Source organism: Lathyrus oleraceus, chromosome 5 (genome assembly GCF_024323335.1).
Source record: "Lathyrus oleraceus cultivar Zhongwan6 chromosome 5, CAAS_Psat_ZW6_1.0, whole genome shotgun sequence".
NCBI classification, from domain to species: Eukaryota; Viridiplantae; Streptophyta; class Magnoliopsida; order Fabales; family Fabaceae; genus Lathyrus; species Lathyrus oleraceus.
In genome coordinates, this window is record NC_066583.1 from 189,669,731 (window position 1) to 189,690,873 (window position 21,143).

Here is a 21,143-nt window from a genome sequence, read left to right on the forward strand (position 1 = left end):
AAAAATGAAATATGAATGATGTTGCGGTAGAATTCACAAAATGGAAGAAGAAATAAGTTTCAATGTGAAACTTGGAAATGAATGAAAGATCAAATCTACTCTCCATGGGAGTGATCATGATACCTTAATATGAACAAAATTGAATTTTTGTTATTGATTATAGGCTCATACATTTGTTTACATAAAGAAGAAAGAAAAAAAAAGTATGCATTCCCTATATATATCTCTCCATTTCTAAAATAACATCCATTTTAAGAGAGAGAGACTACAATAAAATTTTAAAATACCACTTATTCTGTTTTATTTATATCTCTTATAATAAAGTCTTTCATTTTTGTAAAAAAAATAGAGATCCTAAATCTACCCGCCATACCATTTACTTATATTGAAATTTAATCAATAATTGAAGGTTGAGTAGTGTTTGACAATCTCTTGCCACTCACAAATGAACTAAATAGATGCAATGCTCTTGAAGGTTGTGTATATGGCACCATGTGACCAGCTCCTCTTACAGTTGCAAAAGTCAATAAGTTTCCATACTCAGTTACCCAACCTCCAACCTACAAATACATTTATTTGAGTAAATAAAATTGCAAAACCATACTCAAATCATTTTTTAATATGCATAAAATAATTATTTTATTAACAAAAAATATGTATTTACTTGGCCTTTGTGGAACCAAACTCTATATGAGTCTGTAATCTTTAATTTTAGATCATTAGCTAGCTCACGAATGAATGTACGAGTACCTAATAATGGCACAATTGAATCTTGATCTCCACTGTCATGATAATTTACATAAATAATCAGTTTACTGCCAAAATTTACACAATAAACGATTGAAGAATATTTTACATTATAAGAAATTGGGAGATCAAATTTAAAAATTTAAAATAAAAATAAAAATTACTTTTAGTTTCTACTAGATCAAAAATCAAGATTACTCGGTCTTACACAAAACATAAGAAAAGTTTTTTAAACTTTTAACAATTACTTTTAATTTTTTTTTCCACATTGCACTAATAATTATTATAATATATCAATAGTTAATAAAAATAATTTTGTAAAATTGTCATTCTTTTTCTTTTATTTATTATATCATTTTAATTTATAAGAAAATATTAAATATAACATTTATTTTGAAACAAAGAAACAAATATATTGTTTGGGAGTTTCAAAGGAAGGAAAATGGAAGATTTCCATAATAGTTTTAGTTTTTAAAATATTAAGATAATATAAATATATTAAAAAAAATTATATCAACTCTTCAAAATCCTTCTTCAATATAAATTTTTGGTCATATTATTATGATTTATTTTAAGTTTTAGATGATACTTTTGTCTTATGTCACGACCTATATTTGTACTATTTTAAGTCTTTAATTTCTTATTTCTATTATATATTACTCTATAAGATAAAAGATAACTATTTTTAAGGGATGATTCATTTTTAAGTTGATTGAATAACTAATATATTTAATTAATTTATATATTAAATACTTTAGTAAAGTAATAGAGGTTGTATCATATTTGCTTTTAGAAAAATATGATCATAAAAAAATATTAATAGTTGATTGGGTTAGTCAAATAACAGTGTCATGTCTTTAGATAATCTTATTATATTTCTTATCACTGCAACTATGAATAAATAACAGGTATTTATTTTGGGTATACACTTGGAATCATTTTTGGGATGTGTTATGAATTTTTAAGAACTGTTTAGTGTTGTACGATCGTTTTAGATTTCTAACGTTGAAAATATTATTGTGGATTTTTTTTAATTGTTTATCCTTGATTTTTTTATGATTTTTCGAAAATGTTATGAATATTCTTAAAAAAATAGTATTCAATTAAATATCAACAATATACTTGACAATTATAACAAAGGTAAATAATTAATTGAAGAAGTTAGTTAAAGACTATTTATATTGCAAAATTAAATTGTCTTTTTTTTATAAAATTATTGTTAGAGGCTCAATTATCTGTTCTCTAATGATGCTTCATGTATGGACTAAATTGATTAACATTCTTTTAGACTGAAATAAGTTTCTACTATAAAATAAATTACCTATAAACCCATAGTGGAATATGGTTTTGTACAATCCTTTTCAGAATCGGAAGGATATTTATATCATGATCCAAAGCATTATAATCTAAAACACTGCAACAAAAACAAAAAGAGTGAAGAAGAGGCATTTTATTGGTAATGAAAAAAATATGTTTATTATGATTATACTTTGAGTCATCTTAAGATTTTTAGGAGATTATATATAAATTAATATCGATTTGAGTTTTTTTAATAATAGTTAATTTGGTATTGTTGGGAGTCCGATGAACGGAGTTTGGAAGTGTCAATGAGACAAACGTCGGAGATTTAAGAGATATTGACGACACTTATTTACCCAAAATCTTAAGACAATTACTATATGGGTCACCTCTCTTATAAACCAAACATTTTCAACATTCTTAGTCGATTTGAGATTTTAACACTTTCACACTTGAAACCTAACAATCTCTCATTCACAACTATGTGGAGGAAATCGTCAAACCGGCGATAAAGTTTCAAATTTTCCTATTGGTAATGCTTTAATCATCATATCAGAACCATTATCTTTTGTATGAATTTTAGGCAACTCCAACAATTTAGCATCCAAAACATCACGTAGCCAATGATATCTCACATCAATGTGTTTGAACATCCTATGGAAATGATTCTTACCAAGATGAATAACGCTTTGTTTATCAACAAATAACACATATTTGTCTTGAACAAAACCAAGGTCCTTAAAAATTTCTTCAACCACAGTAAGTGTTTGCATGCTTCGGTAATGACAATGAACTCGACCTATTAGTAGACAATGCTACACACTTTTGCAATCTGGACTGTCAGGCCACGACTCCCCCTGCAAATTTAATCATGTAGCCCAAAATTGACTTTCTGAAATCAATGTCTCCATCCATGTAAAGTCAGAGTACCCCAATAGAGTAGGCTTATCTCCTCCAAAATAAAGTCTCGCAGTAGTACTACGAAGATACCTTAAAATCCATTTTACATCATTTGAATGCTCTCTACCTGGATTTGACAAAAAATCATTGACTATACCAACAACATGTGATATATCTGGTCTTGTGCACACCATTGCATACACCAAACTACCCACAACAGACACATAAGGAACATGTTTCATATCAAACATTTCATCTTCACTTGAAAGACTTTGATTAAAACTAAACTTGAAATGAGTAGCAAGATGAATGCTTACCGCCTTAGAACTTTCCATTTTGAATCTTTACAACACTCTTTCGATATAATGTTCTTGTGACATCCAAAATTTCTTCTCTTTTCTTCTGTCACACATGATTCTAATGTCAAAACTTTGTTTAGTTGCTCTCATGGCTTTCATGGAAAATAACTCTCCAAATTTCTTCTTTAACATATTAATGTTAGAAATACTTTTCCATACAATAAGCATATCATCAACATATAACAATAGGATAATGAATTCATCGTTAGAAAATTTTCTAACAAAGATGCAATGATATGAAAATCATCAGGATGTTTCATGTAGATCTCTTACTCCAAATCACCATGAAGGAAAGTCGTTTTCACATCCACAGTTAGGTCATCATGAGAAGCATCCACATTGGGTCAAGAGTCACACAAAAGTAAGTGAGACACCACATATTCACCCAAAACCTTAAGGTGATAGGTGTATGAAATATCTCACTTATAAAATGTTCAACCTCCACTTTTCTAAGTAATGTAGGACTTCCAACTCGCACTTATACACAACAATCTCCCCCGTAAGTGTGAGTCCATCCACTATATTCCTCCTCAAGCAAAAGCTCTTTCATCCACATACACTTGTACCGTCATTGCGGGCACTACAACGGAATACGTCGTATGACTATCACATTGTCAGAAAGACTTTCGATACAAGGAGGCGGTCCCTTAATTAAACTATCGACTTTGATACCACTGTTAGGGAGTTTGAGAGAGTCAGGAGCACCAATTAGACTAATGCTCTAGGACCACAAGAGATGGAGACGTCACATTTCAATCCAAAATTTTAATGTGTTAGATAAATAAGTCATCTCTCTTATAAATCTAACATTGCCCTCATTCATAAACGAAGTGGAACTTTAACAACTCATACTTGCATCCAACAAGTATTTCATCAACGTTAAAACTCTATGGTAATGAGTTTCATAAAATTTAAAAAATTAATTTTTATCGTTGCACACATAATTTTTTAATTATATAAAAGAAAATATATTTTATACTTACTCACTACATTGAGACCATGGATATGATAGATTGGTGCGATTAGCATGAAGAATCTTTTGAACATCAGGAAGATTGAGGTAAAAATCAACTTCATAATCCATACAAACATCTATCTTTAAACTTGTTTTAGTAGCCTGAATAATGAAATAAAATAATGAGTTAATTCATAAATTAATACTTGAAAATAAAAATATCATAATGACCAAAACAAAAAGGAAAAAGTACCATTTTTTTCAATCTTAATTCTTGTTGAGCTATGGATGGATAACAAACATCAAGAATCACATCGTAGTTGTCTACATAGTCACTCACAATTCCTTGTACATCAATCATGGCATCTTTACATGATTTAGATAAGTTGTCATAAGTTGCATTAAAATCGCAATCATTCTTAAGAGTAAGATGAATTTCATCAGAAATCATTCCATGCGACGATAAATATTCATATGTTGCTTGTGTATCACGATTGAAATTTAGAAGAGGATTTCCAATCTAATAAATAAAGCAAAGAGAAAAAAAGTAATAAAAATATAAAATAATGAGTATATTAAATTAATTAAATATGTCACATGTTGGTGAGATCTTACAGCAACTCCTTTTATATTGAATTTGAAACTGGTTGAATGGTTATTATAATCAATAAGAACATTAGCTAACTGAGGTATGTAATGTCCTGAATAATTGTAACATTATAAATGTTAATCAGTAAGAAATAAAAATTAATTATTTATGAGACAGAAAAGCAATAGAAAACAATTGTTGTTATTGTTGAACCTGCATAGCTTTCTCCTGTAAGAAATAACTCTTTTGATTTGTATGAAGGAAATTTCTCGTACCATTTTAACATGAACAAAAGCATATCATTAGCTGTGGAAACAAATTAAAGAATCATAATGATGCTTAATATAACATGTCAAAAATAAAATTTTCTTTTGCATTGATAATAACTATATAATACCAGTGGAAGTATCATCCTTTTTATAATCGGAAGTTGTATTTGAGTATGACCAACCAACTCCCGCCGGAGATTCCACAAACAGAAGATTCGACGCTATAAAAATAGTACACATAACATATTTGCGTTAGGATATTGTTCTAGAATTTGATCTCTTTAAATTAATTTGTCGTAATATCAGATATAAATATGTTAGGATATTGTTCTAGAATTTGATCTCTTTAAATTAATTTGTCGTAATATCAGATATTAAACTTTCAAAAGAAAAATACACTCGTATAAACACCTTTATTCCAAGATTTTGAATTCTTTCTTAAACCCCGTCCATTACCGGTGGGATAAAACGGACCTAATTCACTAAAGGCGCCTCCTCCGACAGAAGAACATCCCGGACCTAAAAATTAAGTCACCAACCAATCATAAAGATTAAAAGAGATGATATTTAATATATGATAAGAATTAATTTTACCTCCATTAAGCCAAAGGGTGAGAGGCTTTTTGCGAGGGTGATGATCAGCCTCAACAAAATAGTAGAAGAGACTCCTCCCATGCTTTACATCAATATCAACATAGCCAGCATATTGCTTGAATTTAACCTTGGGTTGCCCTGGTAACCTCTCAACCAAATCTTCAATGGGGTGTCCTTCTACCCTAAAAGTAGTACCCAACAAGCACACATAACCCAAAACAATCAACAAACCAACTAACCAACACTTTTCCATTCTTATAACTCCAAATCACCCACAAGAAACACACCCTCTAACCCATTCATTGAGAAGTCATTTATATGAATACCACTTGGTTAAAAATAGTAAATGTTAAAGTAAAGATCCATTTTAGTTTTTAAAAACTAATAAATTATTTTTTTCCTTTCTTGATATTTGAAAGATTCTCAATATTCTCAAATGTATCAAAACTGCATAACAGATCAAATACATTGATTATTCAATAAATCTTAAAGTTTTAAATTTATTTTATAAATAAAAATTAAATATATTAATTAATCATTGAATATAAAAACTTAAATTTATTTTATAAATAATAGACCACATACATTAGTTATTTAATAAATTTTAAAAATTTAATTTATTTTATAAATAAGATCATAGAGTATTTTAATGTTTGATAATTACAAAACAGCAACATCAGTTGACCTTATTAAATATATCGCTGTCATATTTTTAAAAGGAAAAATGCACATTGTTATGAAAGTTGGCTAACAAAACACAATAATGATTTTAGTTCATTGATTTAAACAACTACTTTACCATGATTTCCATTTCATACAGACTTTACGGTTTAAGTTTTCTGTTATTAAGAGCAAATGTCCACTGATTTAAGCAACCACTTCCACATAATTTTCATTCCATACAAATTTAACGCTTTAAGTTTTCTATTTTTAAAGAAAAAAGAGTACAAATTTAGGTTATTTTTAAAATAAAAAATATGGAATTTTCGCCTTTCTTCCTTAATATTTAGCACTGCTCTTTAAAAAGATATATACATATATGGTATTTAGTTCATATTTCCAAAGATATATTTCTGAAAATGGTGGTTGTTGTTGAAATATTTTATTAATTATTATTATTATTATTATTATTATTATTATTATTATTATTATGTAGTTATATACTTATATTTGATTATTTACTTGTTAAAAATACAACAGGTAACAATCTCTTATGTTTTAGGGTTGTCAAAGGTTTTTAGGGTTTGTTATGTTGTTAGAGTGAACTCACGTATGATAGTGAAAAAATTTGTATACTAGTATTTTTGGATGAAAATTGAATGTCTCATCTCAACTTTAGGACTGAGGTATTTATAGGAGTCATTTGGACCTGGATCTTAGGCTCCAATTAACACCAATCTTATCTCTCAGGAATGTGGGAAATGGGTGGTTATTCTCTTGTTCTTCTGGGGAACGTATCTCTTATCTTTGACTGTCTCTCAAGCCATTACCGAGTATGGACACATCGCTCCTCACATTCTCTTAAGTAGGTGAGTAACCTAGTCAAAGGTCGGCCGTTTAAATGACGTATGCTCGTTACGATGAATGGGCGAACATTGAAAGAAAAAGGCGACTAAAGCCCAACTTTGGGCGATGGACATTAACCACTTGCTCTTGGTGAATATTATGCCCCCTCCTGCATAGTCTTTGCAAAGATACCAGTACACAGTCTCTCAAACACGAGTCCTTGTAAAGGGCAAGGATTTAGTATACCCCTCTACGAAGTTCTGAGTTGAGTCTTTCAAGGGAGACTGTAAGTTGAGTCCCTTTAGCAAGACTTTAAGTTGAGTACCTCAGGCAAGATTTTAAGTTGAGTCTCTCTAGCGAGACTTTAAGTTGAGTCCCACAGAAGATATTTTAAGTGAGTTCCTCGGGTCAAAATTTAAGTTGAATCCCTCGTGCGAGACTTTAAGTTGAGTCCCCTTGACGAGACTTTAAGTTGCAAGACTTTAAGTTGAGTCCCTTTACTGAGACTTTAAATTAAGTCCCTCAAGCAAGACTTTAATTTAAGTCCTTATGGCGAGACTTTAAGTTGAGTGATTGATTTTTGTTTTACAAGGACCCTTTCGTGGAAGTCTAAGGTTTATATTTTCCCCTAAGGGCGATAAGAATTTTCAATGTAAGTCCAACATTTCGATTACCTCTTGAGAGTGGCAAGAATTTCCCAATGGAAATCCAATATTTATATTGCCTTTTTAGGGCGGAAAGGATTTTCCAATGGAAATACAACATTTAGATGGCCTCTTAAGGGCGGTAAGTGTGAGGACAAATATGCATAGTCCTTATTTTAATGATGTCAAACCTTTCTAATCGCCCATAACGTGTACTTTGGACAATATCATCATATCATATAATGCATTCATCCTCTAACATGTTCAAAATATAAGTTCAACGTGTCCAAGCATATAGGAGCATATCATAGATGTGAATCATGTACTTGATAATCGTTAATATCCTAGGTTCATAAGAGATTGGTTTAAATTGGTCAAAATACATCTCAAAACTCATTTTAGGGAGTTTAAGACCTCTGAGTCGACTCATGACTCGGAGCAAAACTCTCGGGTCTGAACAGGTCGATTTACAGGTCGACTCAATCCTGGGAAAATTGAATGAGTCGACTCATCCACATGTTGCATCGACTCAATGCCTATTTTCATTTGAACCATTTAGCCACAGGTATGAACAGGTCGAGTCATAAGTCGACTCAACCTTGGAAAAACTCTGTTTGAGTCAACTCATCCCCTATTTGAGTCGACTCATCGCCTGTGTTACTTGAATAATTTTGCCTCGGGTCCATACAGGACGAGTGACCTGTATGAACAGGTCGAGTGGCCGCTGCTTAGACTTAATTTTCTGCTGTGTAATTTTGCAAAATAATTCTGCTATGTCTGTTATTTGGTCCATGCATCATATAAATATTCTAGAGTCTCTTCTTCAACATTTAACAAGAAAGGTGAAAGATATACACCAGTGCTCATCATCTTCATTCTTCATTGCACTTATCAATAATCACACATAACAATCTTTGTTGAGCATTGTGCATTGTTGTTGTGATAACGTCCAAATAAGAGTGTGTTATCTTTGTTTGGGTTGAGACTTTGTGTGGGTTTTTCTTGAATAAAACCATTGGGATTTTATCCTCCAAGAATTGGGGGTTTTTGCACTAACCTTTGCTTCGCATACTCAGCCGAGTGAAAAGTTTGAAGAACGGTGGGTTCGGTCAAACAAGTAACGGTAACCGAAGGATTGTGAAGAAAGCTTAGGGTTCAAGCAACTTGCATTCGAAATCAGCCGAGCTGAAGTTTTGGAGAACGTGGCGTTCTTGCAATAAGGTAGCTGTAACCGGAGGTTTGTTCGAAGCGCTTAAAGGACTTGGTTCAACTCGAATCAAGGGGAGATAAACGAATAGGATCTGCAACAATACTAGGAGTTTGTTAGTGGTGATCATTTGTTCTCTTGTATTGACTTTGCAACGTCTTAATAAAAACATCTCAATTCTAGATTTAGAATTGAGGGTAGACGTACCCTAAGCGAGGATGATAGGGGAACTGCCTCAACAAATCCGGTCTTGATCTCTCTATCTCTTAACTCTTTAAATTCTGCATTAATTACATTTTATGTGAATTTAATAGTAAAATCAATATCTCTTGATTGTTGTGCATAGTCACTATTCGATAAATTGATGCAATCACTTTGATTGCAACTGAGTAAAATTCTGCATATTCAATTGAGTGAAATTGACACTTGGTCTGGAGTGCTCACCAAGTGTTCAATAAAATTAATCTCACACAAATCTAGTAATATTTTACTTGCTCTCTTATTGTGTCAAAGCATTATTAGAGGTAACGATATCAAGGATTGTAGTGGTTAATCTATTGATTTAGATAGTGGTTGATTATCTCTATCGTAGTTATTCCATTCGATTTCACGCATATTTGATCTTTCCATTAACGGCTTGTTTAGACAACTATAATCTAGGGTGCTTCTGCAACCATTGAAAACATTTTTAAAAAGCGCTAAATTTCAAAAACGGATCTATTCAACCCCCTTCTAGATCGGTATTATCGTCTAACAAGTGGTATCACGAGCGCCAATTCATCTAGTGCTTCGCATATAAATTTTTAGAAAATGAGTAACGATCCTAAAGGGGCGTACAATAGGGCGCCTATTTTTACCAGTGAAAACTATAGTTATTGGAAAGATTGTATGCGTATCCATATCAACTCTATTGATAGGAAAGTAAATGGTCCTATGGAAATAACCATGACCAGTGCGGATGGTTTTGTTATACCTAAGCCTGAAGCACAATGGAACGAAGAAGATGAGAAAAAAGTATAGCTATAATTGGAAATCCATAAATATGCTCATTGACGCCTTAGGTGTTGATGAGTATTATAGGGTTTCCCATTGTACTAGTGCTAAAGCTATGTGGGACTCATTGCAAATTACCCATGAGGGAACCAATGATGTCAAACTAGCTTGAATCAACACTTTAACTCAAGAATTTGACCTTTTTCATATGGAGGATGGTGAAACCATTACCGATATGCAAAAATGATTTTCTCATCTAATCAATCGGTTAAATTCTCTTGGTAGAACTACCCCTAATGATGTTGCTACTAACAAAATCTTAAGATGTCTTAACAGAGATTGGCTACCAAAGGTCACCGCGATTAAGGAAGCCAATGATCTAAGAACATTGGACACGACAACATTGTTTGGAAAGCTTCAAGAGCATGAGCCAGAGCTCATGAACCTTGAGAAACATGAGAAGAGTCAAAAGAAGGAAAAGAAGGAGAAAACTAAGGACACCGAAAGGAAGTCTATCGCTTTAAAGGCTTCAAGATATAAGTCATCCACCAATGATGCGTGTGAGAGTGAATCAAGTGATGACGATAAAGATTCGAATGAAGACATGGGGTTGTTCGTAAGGAGGTATAACTGATACCTTAGAAAGAATGAAGTCCAACATTCGGATAAAAATCTTGTCAACTATAGAAGACAACCAAAATTCCCGAATCAAGAGGAAGGTAAGACAACTAGATCAAAAGGATCATGCTTTAATTGCGGAAAGGTCGGTCACTATAAGACGAATTCTCCCTTGTTGAAGAAATACAAAGGAAAAGGCAAACTTCACAACAAATCTAGCAAAGCTAGAAGAGCATACATTGCATGGGAGAGCGATAGTGAGTCCTCAAGCGATGATAACTCAAGTGATGAAGAAGAAAATGCCAATCTTTGTCTTACAACTCATCAAAAGAAGAAAAATAATGTAAGTCATTTTAAATATGATCATGCTGATAAAATGTCTTATTTTGATTTGCAAAATACCTTTAGTACTCTACACAATGAGGCCAAGGAAGCTTTTAAACGCTTAGCCTCAAATAAGAAAATTTTCAATTATTTAGAAAAGAAGATTTCTGATTCCGAAAAGGAATTAGAAACTCTTAAGAAATCTATGATAGAGGCTACTAAAGGAAAAACTGAAGACGATAAGGGATTTCGGTTTAGATGGTCTGGATGTGAAACTTGTCACATTTGACAAAGAGAGGCTAGAACTCTTCAAGCTAAGTTAGATAAGGCTTTACAACCTAAAGTTACCTTTGCTATTGATCAATCACATTTTAGAAGTAACATGAATAATCTTTATCAAAAGTACACTTATTTGGTAAAGGATCAAGTTAGCAAAAGCAACTCTCATCCGAACTTAAATTGTTTATATTGTTGCAAAATGGGACATACTATTGCTAAATGCCGATTTAGGAGATTTTGGTTCCTAAAGGAATTTTTCAATGGTTGCTCAAATGCAACCAAACTTTCACTCACACACTAGGACCCAATGAAAATTGGGTACCTCCTTCCCTTGTTTAAATTTGTAGGTGGAATGTCTTGAGGATACGGAGAGAATATGGCTTCTCGATAGTGGATGCTCAAGACACATGACGGGTGACATTTCCTTGTTCTTTGACTTTGTGCCTAAGAAGAAAGGGTTTGTAACCTACGGTGATAATTGATGCGTGCTTTTCGCAAGTATACGAACGCGTCAGAGTAATATAAAAGATTGTCGAATCCACAGAGACCAAGTGTCAATCTATCGTTATCTATTGTTATGGTGTTTATCAAAGGCAATCAAAATAGGTGTTTTTAGAGTGTGCAATGAAAAGTAAAGTATTAAATAAAGTTCAATTAATAAAGGCAGGGTCGAATGTAATTCACATAATCAATTAATAATCCAAGTACTTGCTAATATAACTACTTATGGGAATTGTTTCCTACTTTGAAAAGAACCAATTTAACAGGAACTGTCGCTTTCGCATATTCAGAACCGAGTTGTACTCCCTAATCAAACCCTCTTATTGTCACTTATAAAAAGGCGCGCATTGCGTTAGAGTAGTAAACCTATTTTTAAGAAATATAGTATCTTGACAAAGTTGAAAAGTATTTTAACTTGGATTTCTTAACCAAAAGAGGTTCTCACGAACCAGACTCTAAACTTATAAACGCGTCCGAAAATAGTTTTAAAATCTCTTTTCTTCTTAAGTTAAAAACTCCTAATGAACTAAACAAAACGCTTTCATTATTTTTGAAATAGTTAAGAACAATTAAGATTAAATAGACGTTGGACGGCTTTCGATCTTACCCAACGGAAATTAAGTGCGGGAAAACCTAAGTTGAAAGTTAAAATAGCCCTTAAGTGTTTCTACGAACAATTGTACGGATTATCGGTTCAATTACGATCCTTACATTCTAACCTTATAGATTTAGTTAGACATGGTAAAATAAAAGTACATTAATTTAAATAAAAGTAGTGCGAGTGCGGAAAGTAAATAAAAGTAGTGCGAGTGCGGAAAATAAATAAAAGTAGTGCGAGTGCGGAAAATAAATAAAAGTAAAGCGAGTGCGAGAAATAAATAAAGTAAAGTGCAAGTGCGAGAAATAAATAAAGTAAAGTGCGAGAAATAAATAAAGTAAAGCGAGTGCGAGAAAATAAAATAGATAAAGGCAAAGTAATAAAAACCTGCTCCAATCGGAGGGTTGAATAAAATGCAAAGCGGAAATGAAAATGGCGGCAGGATTAACTTCCATCCAAAGTGCTCCAAACTCGATTACAGACTCGATCACAAAACTCGATTACACAATTGTGGTAACACCTCAATGCGAAGCGATTACCACTTTAAAATACTGAATATATGCCTAAGTGAGACTAAGTTTGCATCTAAGTTTGCCTCTGCTCTAAGTTTGGATGGTTAAACAAGTGAATTCGAGTCTCTATTTATAGGAGAGTAAAATGATGAAAATGACAAGGATGCCCTTCAACTTAAAAATGGGAGGGAAAACTTTTCCTCTTGTGGCGCCCACCACAAGGCCATGGCGCCCGCCACAAGGCCAATCTGAGGCGCCTTAGTGGAAGTAGTGGGGAACATGGCAGTTGAGAGAAGTTGAGCTAGGACACGTCATGGCAGGGTCTATGGCGCCAGCCACAGTGGGAGCCACAAGTACAAAATGCTGAATTTTAGGGTTTTTAGCTCTTTTTCACTCCTTTTCTCGATCGGGGCTCCGATTAAAGTAAAAACCTGAAAACAAAGAGAAACATAGTAATAACACAACAAAATAACAATAAAACTACTAAAATGCATGCGAAATCGGAGTCGAAAATACGGTGAATTTCAGTGTCATCAATAACAACAAGGGAGCCATACTCGGAAAAGATAGTGTAGGTAATCCCTCATATACTACTATCTCATACGTCCTTGTAGTGGCGTATTCGTTACCATTAGAGATATTGACTAAATCCAAGGTAAACCATACAAGTCGAGTCGCCACCGCACTTCTATTTATCCAAAGGAATGGTTAGAAAGCGAACAAAACCCTAAAAGTTTTATCGAATCAAAAACTAGTAAAAAATGTCAGAGATCTGGGTAAGGGGGTTGGTTATGCAATGGGAAGGTTTTAAGCACCCCAAAACATCCTAGGTACTCCTAGGGAGTCCTTTTCATAAGTGTTGTTCTAGTCTAAAGGGTGTAGGTATATCTAAAGTACTATTTACTAAAAGGAAGGTTAAAAGAAAATGACTCGCAAGGATGTCACATCCACTGCCTACGTATCTCATTTGAGTATGAGAATCAGAGTCTTCGTAGCTCGGCTACCTATGGGTTAAAGAGAAGTGTGCTCGGTAAGACGTCACGTCTTATGCCTACGTATCTCATCTGGAATGAGAATCAGAGCAAAACGTAGTTCGGCTAACTAGGGGTTAAGGATTGCCATCTGAACATGGACTTACAAAAGAGGACACCAGCTGTGTCATAGGAGGGTGGGAAGTGTGTTCAACGTCCTAGCAGTAGGTGTCGCAGCTCGCTGAATCGAGTCTTAGGCAGTTACCTCTTTGCAATAGAACGGACTGACATGCCACAAGATCGGAGATGCACGGAAGGTCTAAAAGTGGGGAAGCTCTCTCTAGAGTTGTCATGCAATATGGACCTATGTGTTAGGATTTACAAAGGGGAACATCTACCTAATGTTAGCATGCAAAGAATAAGAGAATTCTACCTATGTTATCATACAAAGGGTTCTACCTAATGGATGCTACCTAAACGGAACAAGAGTCGACGGATGGAGCGCGGAGAGGAGTTACGGATAAGGGTAGATGGCGAAGCCGGAGGCAATCGACTTACAGGTAGATGGCGATGCCTGAGGCAATCGACTTACAAGAGGATGGATGAATGCGTGTTGGTTCTGTTAAGTTTTGAAAATGATTACTCGACGTTGGATCGAGCTTTTGATCTTATTTTGAAATGGTTATCGGATGTTCGTTTTAATTCTTGTATTAACAGGTGACTAAAGAAATAAAGAAATAAATATTATACACTTTATGGGAGAGGGGTACATTTGTTATGAATGGGGATTGTTCATGGCAAACAAACAATAAGAATATATGCCTCATACATCATACAAGTAGGCAACAGTTATCAATCAGATCGGATAAATAAACAATATATAATCAAACCAAAGAATCAAATAATGGAGCATTTAAACAATGCATGGGAGTATGAACATGTTAAATAATCAAGCAATAGAAAGCATGAATGAGAGAAACAAGTATAAAAGATAACAGATGAATCAAACAGATGAAAATATACACACGAAGGGTCCACTGAATAATTTAATCAGGAAATAAGGTAAGGACCAAATAAAATCAAGGTAAAAGGCCTCCAATACATGGCATATGAGATGAATAAGGGAGGATCAAAAGATCTCTTCAATTTCCATAAGCAATCCCTAAGTCAAACATCGATCATAAAGAAGTCAACTGAAAATTCAAGTCAACTTAAAAAATAACAAATAAATAGCAAATTAATCAAGAAAATTATTAAAAATTAAACTAAATAAGGTGGGGTCAGGACATCATCATCCCCCAAAAAGATTTTAAAAATAATGAAAATTGGCACGTGAATTAATTAAAACAAAACATAGGTCAAACCAAAAGTCAATTAATAAGACTAGGTTAGAAATAAATCAAGAATAAATAGTAAATTAATCAATAAAATTATGAAAAATTAAAATAAATATGGTGGGGTCAGGACATCATCATCCCCCAAAAATATTTTAAAAATAATGAAAATTGGTACGTGAATTAATTAAAACAAAACATAGGTCAAACCAAAAGTCAATTAATAAGACTAGGTTAGAAATAAATCAAGAATAAATGGTAAATTAATCAAGAAAATTATGAAAAATTAAACTAAATAAGGTGAGGTCAGGACATCATCATCCCCCAAAAATATTTTAAAAATAATGAAGATTGGTACGTGAATTAATTAAAACAAAACAGAAGTCAAATTAAAAGTCCACCAACCAAACTAGGTCAAAAATAAATCGAAAATAAATTGAAAATGTGAAATAAAATTCCAAGAAAAGGTCAGGTTGACCATGAGATAGTGATCAATCTTCATCCCAAAAATCAAATTCTAACAATAACTTTAAGTCATAAAAATAAAATCAATAAAAAAAAGTGTGTTAAAATGGACCATTTAGAATAAATAATTAAAATAAAATATTAATATTAAAAGAATACGAAAATAAAAATTATATAAAATTAAATAAAACGTTAAGAAAAGTGAAAAATCTTTTTGGGTAATTTTATGGACGAAGAAAATATTTTAAATAAGAAAAAGAAATGTGAAAATGGAAGGATTAATGGTGATGAACATGGTAAGCAAGCGTAGATATATCAAAACATGGCCATGGAAGAGATGATTACCTAATGGAAAATAGAATTGGAATGGAATTTGATATGTGATGAAGCTTTGCCTCCTTGCCACGGAATTCCAATGCTCCTTTAGGGTTAGAGTTTCAGCTTCTTAAATAGGGTGGATTAGGTGTTCTCATGGGCTTTTTAATAAGTGATTTATCCATAAGAATAAAAGTGTGAAGTGAGGTGTAAAATGTTGTTATTTTGGGTCAAACTTAAGTGAATGGATGTCCAATGCATGGCCAAAAGAGGTAAAAAAAATGTGACTGATTTGTGCAGCATGCTTAGAAAATCTGATTGGGCCAGCCAGACCCAAAATCTGCCTAGAAAATCAAGTTATGGTGCCCACTTTAAATGAATGTATCTCTCAAACCATGGATCCAAATGAGATGATTCCAAAAGTATGTGAAATAGGACATGGCAAGGTACAATTGTTGTGAAGAAAGTATTTTCAAATAATACCTTGACGTGCAAGAAAACTGGCCAAGAAGTCTTGACAAATTTTGAAGATTTTGGACTTAGAAATTTTTCTAAGTGTCCTAAAAAAATGTCTCACTTTGACTAAGCATAACTTTCTCAATTCTAATCCAAATGGAGCAAACTTTACATCTATAGAAATCTTGGAACAAGAGGAACAACTTTCATGTTGGAGAAATGTTCAAATGGAGCTTTTATCTTGATGCGAAATGGGCTTAAAGTGAGTGCAACGATCATGAAAACTTGCCCTAAATGGAAAGTCAACCATTTCCAAATTAAGTAACTTTTCCAATTCCTGATTAAATGATGAATCCATGATCCAACCTTGATCAAATTTCACATGTAGGATCCCCTAGGCATGGATTTTGAGATTCCACTCTCAAAATGTCAGGAGTTGACTTTTCTGGCCCCACAATTGACTTTTCCCAAACTGTCTGATTCCCGATTCCATTGATCAATTGAAGCACTTCTAGCTCAAATAAAGAGCTGATTTTTTGTATGTAGACCCTTGTGGACATATGGAGGGCCATGGAAAATAGTTTCACCCAAAGAATCAGAAATAAACTGATTTTATACTAAACCCTAGTTTTAGGGCAAAATGATCAGGAACTGATTGCAGTGATTACCAATGGATCTTTCTGAGATAATTGTGAATCTTCCTAGGCCAATATGCCTCTCTAATCATGACATGGATGAACTCCTCTACTTCCAACCAAACATTTCCTATTGCAGGTAGCCATGAAACCCTAATTTCTGATTAAATCCAAATGAACACTCTAATAGCTTTGAATCCTTCACTGATGAACTGAGGACCATAATAAGATACTTAGACCCCCCTGAGACCCTTGAGACTTGTATACTTAGAAAATGAAGTCCAATTCTCAATCTTGCTTTGTGTGGGCTCCTTCTGTTAAGGAGTGATCGATTAAAACCTGATCTTCGTGTCACTAATGTAGTATGCAATGAGTATGACCTAATATGATGTTAATGAAGTGTAAAACATAATCCCATGCTTCCAGGAAAAATGAAGGGTAAATTTTGGGGTATTACAGCTGCCCCTCTTCAATCAACTAGAAACTCGAAACGAAGATAGCAACGGCTTTCGCACTTTCGAGGTATTAAGTGATTGAATATGATAAAAGCCCGAAAATTTACACTGAAGTGAAAAAATGATGTAACAATGCCTGTCATAATCGGCTAAGAGGTGGTCTTGAAAAAGAATTTGTCTGGTACGGTGAGAGTCGGTCTGAACACCGAAACAAGGAATGTTAGCCTGAATACCAAAATAAATGGTAACACAGAAATAACCATGGCCTGAATGCCACTCATCAATCTGGATACTGGAAATGACTTCGATCTGAGCATCAGACGATACTTGATTATCAAACATCGGTCTGAACACTGGGAAACTGGCCTGATTGCCACTTCGGTCTGAATACCGGAAAACTGGCCTGAATGCCACAAGTTGCATCGACCTGAATGTCGGAAACTTCTTCGATCTGAACATCAGAAAACTGGCCTGAATGTCACTTCGGTCTGAATACCGGAAACTTTCATGCCTGTCAGCATCGGCAGAAATATGGAAAATGATAATTGAGGCGGCGCGTGGGCCAACGACCCCTACTGGGAATAATAAAGATAAGTCATGAACAATCTTCAGTCTGAGTACTAGAAACAACTTCTGGCTTATCACTTGGGATACCGAGAATGCCTTATGCTTTACATGCGTATGTTTGAATTTTTCAATGGCGTAATGCTCCATGAAAATGGAAATGCTACGCAATTTGGGAGGATGCAATGCAATATGATTCTACATGCAGGGGTGCGAAATGCTTGATTAGAGAGAACGCCAAGCTGAGGCAAGGAATTCTGCTGGGGAAATGATCACCATCTTCTGAACCCTGGCAAGGCTGTTGGAGATGCACAACACAAAGAACTCTATGGGGAAATGACCCGCCACATGGTGTTCTGGCAAATAAAAAAATACCGAGGCTCTGACTGGGGAGAGAATGGCACTGAAAACTTGCTGCTGAGGAAAGCGACAGTGGTTCTGGCAACCATAATCTGCGAGAGACACGACTCAGCAGGGGAAGCAAACACTGATATGGTACCGAGATTCTGCTTCAAGGAAAGAGACCATGGGTCTAGCGTCGAGATCATCGATCTGGCATCGAACTCTGAGGAGCAGCCGCTTCTGCTGGGAAGATACAGTCTGACACTGTCAACTCCGCTGGGGATATACAGTCTGACACTGTCAACTCCGCTGGGGATATACAATCTGACACTGTCGACTCTACTGGTGAATGTATAATCTGAAACAAATGCTTGGGGAAGTACAGCAGTGAGAGCCTGCTGGGGATTGACGAATCCAACGCTCGGACCAGCTCTGCAGGGATAAGATACTAAATTCCAACTGTTGAGGAAAAACATCCGCGATCATTTGATGGGGACCTTAAGGAAATGCCCCGAGTGTACCTGTTCTGGACGATCTAAATCACTTAAAATTTACATCAATTTTCAATGTTTATTAAGCACGTACCTCTAAAGCTCTTAGGTTTCATGATGCAATGTTTATCAAAAATTCAGACGTCATTTTTGCAAACAAAACAGTAAAATGAAAATGAACATAGAGATGTACTGAATAACATGATTTTATTGATTGAGTGGCCTCTGAATAGATATTTACATCAGGAAGCAATCCCTGGAAAGAGGTAATTGCACAACAGATAAAAAACAGAAATTAATCTAATGGCAATGTGAAATGGATTTCTATTGGGTTCCAATTCTGCTATGATTCGCTCGTCTTTAAGATCCTCCAGATGATCAGCTTTCCGAAAAAGGTGATTGGACTGTTTCCTATCCTTTGGAAGTTTCCAGTTATCGACACGAGATGATATTCAGAACTACTCAGAGCGCAGCCATTCGCTTAATCCCTAACTTTTGCCTGGGTCGCCCTTTCGGGTTTTCAATCCACTGGGATACCCATTTTTGCCTAAGTTGCCCTTTCAGGTTTTCAACTTACCGGGTGTACAATCTTTTCATTTTTTAATCCCTAACTTTTGCCCGAACCTTTTTTATTTTCTTGGTTCGCCGGGATGCCCATTTGTTTGCCTGGACTATTCTTTTTATCGTCCAGCGGGTCTATTTTATGCGAAGTATTTTTTAACTGCGTCTGAGTTCACAGGGGAAGTGAAGTTTTCACCATCCATAGTTGCAAGCATTAAGGCTCCACCATAAAAAACCTTGGTGACAATATACGGTCCATCATAGTTAGGAGTCCACTTGCCCCTGTGATCTGTCTGAGGAGGAAGGATCCTTTTCAACACCAAATCTCTGACTTGGAAGCATCGAGGACGCACTTTCTGATCAAAGGCTCTCTTCATCCGACTTTGATACAACTGCCCATGACAAATGGCTACCATTCGCTTCTCTTTGATAAGACTCAACTCATTGAACCTTGTCCGAACCCATTCAGCTTCGTCTAACTTGATATCCAGCAGGACTCTTAGAGAAGGAATCTCCACTTCAACATGTAGGACTGCTTCCATACCATACACAAGGGAGTAAGGGGTTGCCCTAGTCGATGTACGTACTGAAGTACAGTACCCATGCAAGGCGAAGGGTAGCATCTCATGCCAATCTCTATACGTAACGACCATCTTCTGCACAATCTTCTTTATGTTCTTATTTGCTGCCTCAACAACACCGTTCATCTTAGGACGATAAGGGGAAGAGTTGTGATGTTGAATGTTGAAGTTCTTGCACACTCCTTCATCATTTTGTTATTGAGGTTAGAACCATTATCAGTAATGATTCTTTCGGGAATCCCATAACGATAAATGATTTCTTTCTTAATGAATCGGGTAACCACATGTTTGGTGACCTTCGCAAATGACGCTGCTTCGACCCACTTGGTGAAATAGTCGATGGCAACAAGGATGAAATGATGCCCATTGGAAGCAGTCCGCTCAATCTTTCCAATCATATCAATGCCCCACATAGCAAATGACCACGACGAAGACATCACATTCAGAGGATTTGGCAGCACATGCACCTTATCAGCATAAATCTGGCATTTATGACACTTCTGAGCATATTTGAAACAATCAGATTCCATGGTCATCCAGTAATAACCCGCTCTCAACAATTTCTTAGCCATTGCATGTCCGCCGGCATGAGTACCGAAGGAGCCTTCATGAACTTCCTGCATTAACATGTCCACTTCGTGTCTATCCACGCATCTGAGCAAAACCATGTCGAAGTTCCTCTTATACAGCACATCGTCTTTGTTCAAGAAGAAACTTCCTGCCAATCTTCTCAAAGTCTTTCTATCATTGTTGGATGCCCCTACAGGGTACTCTTGATTCTTTAGAAAGCACTTGATATCGTGATACCAGGGCTTGTCATCAACTACCACTTCAGCAGCAAACACATACGCGACCCTATCAAGGCGCATAACATCAATCCTGGGAGCATAGTTCCACCGAGTCACTTTGATCATGGAGGATAGAGTAGCAAGGGCATCTACCATCTGGTTCTCATCACGAGGTATATGATACAACTTTACTGTTGTGAAGAAAGTCAACAGTCTTCTCGTGTAATCTCTATAGGAGACCAGATTAGGCTGGAGAGTATTCCAATCACCATTCACTTGATTGATCACCAG

The 21,143-nt window shown here is 34.8% G+C and overlaps 1 protein-coding gene across 1 annotated transcript; it reads right to left on the minus strand.

Moving 5' to 3' along the window:
• Positions 1-392: 392 nt before the first annotated feature.
• Positions 393-5,965, minus strand: LOC127082476 (serine carboxypeptidase-like 42). Its single transcript, XM_051022712.1, has 10 exons — positions 5,713-5,965; positions 5,530-5,637; positions 5,247-5,339; positions 5,063-5,155; positions 4,876-4,961; positions 4,514-4,780; positions 4,289-4,422; positions 2,069-2,161; positions 665-782; positions 393-560 (listed from the first exon to the last, which is right to left on the minus strand). Exons 1-10 carry the CDS (start codon positions 5,963-5,965, stop codon positions 393-395), a joined length of 1,413 nt encoding a protein of 470 aa, XP_050878669.1.
• Between the last annotated feature and the right edge of the window lie 15,178 nt (positions 5,966-21,143).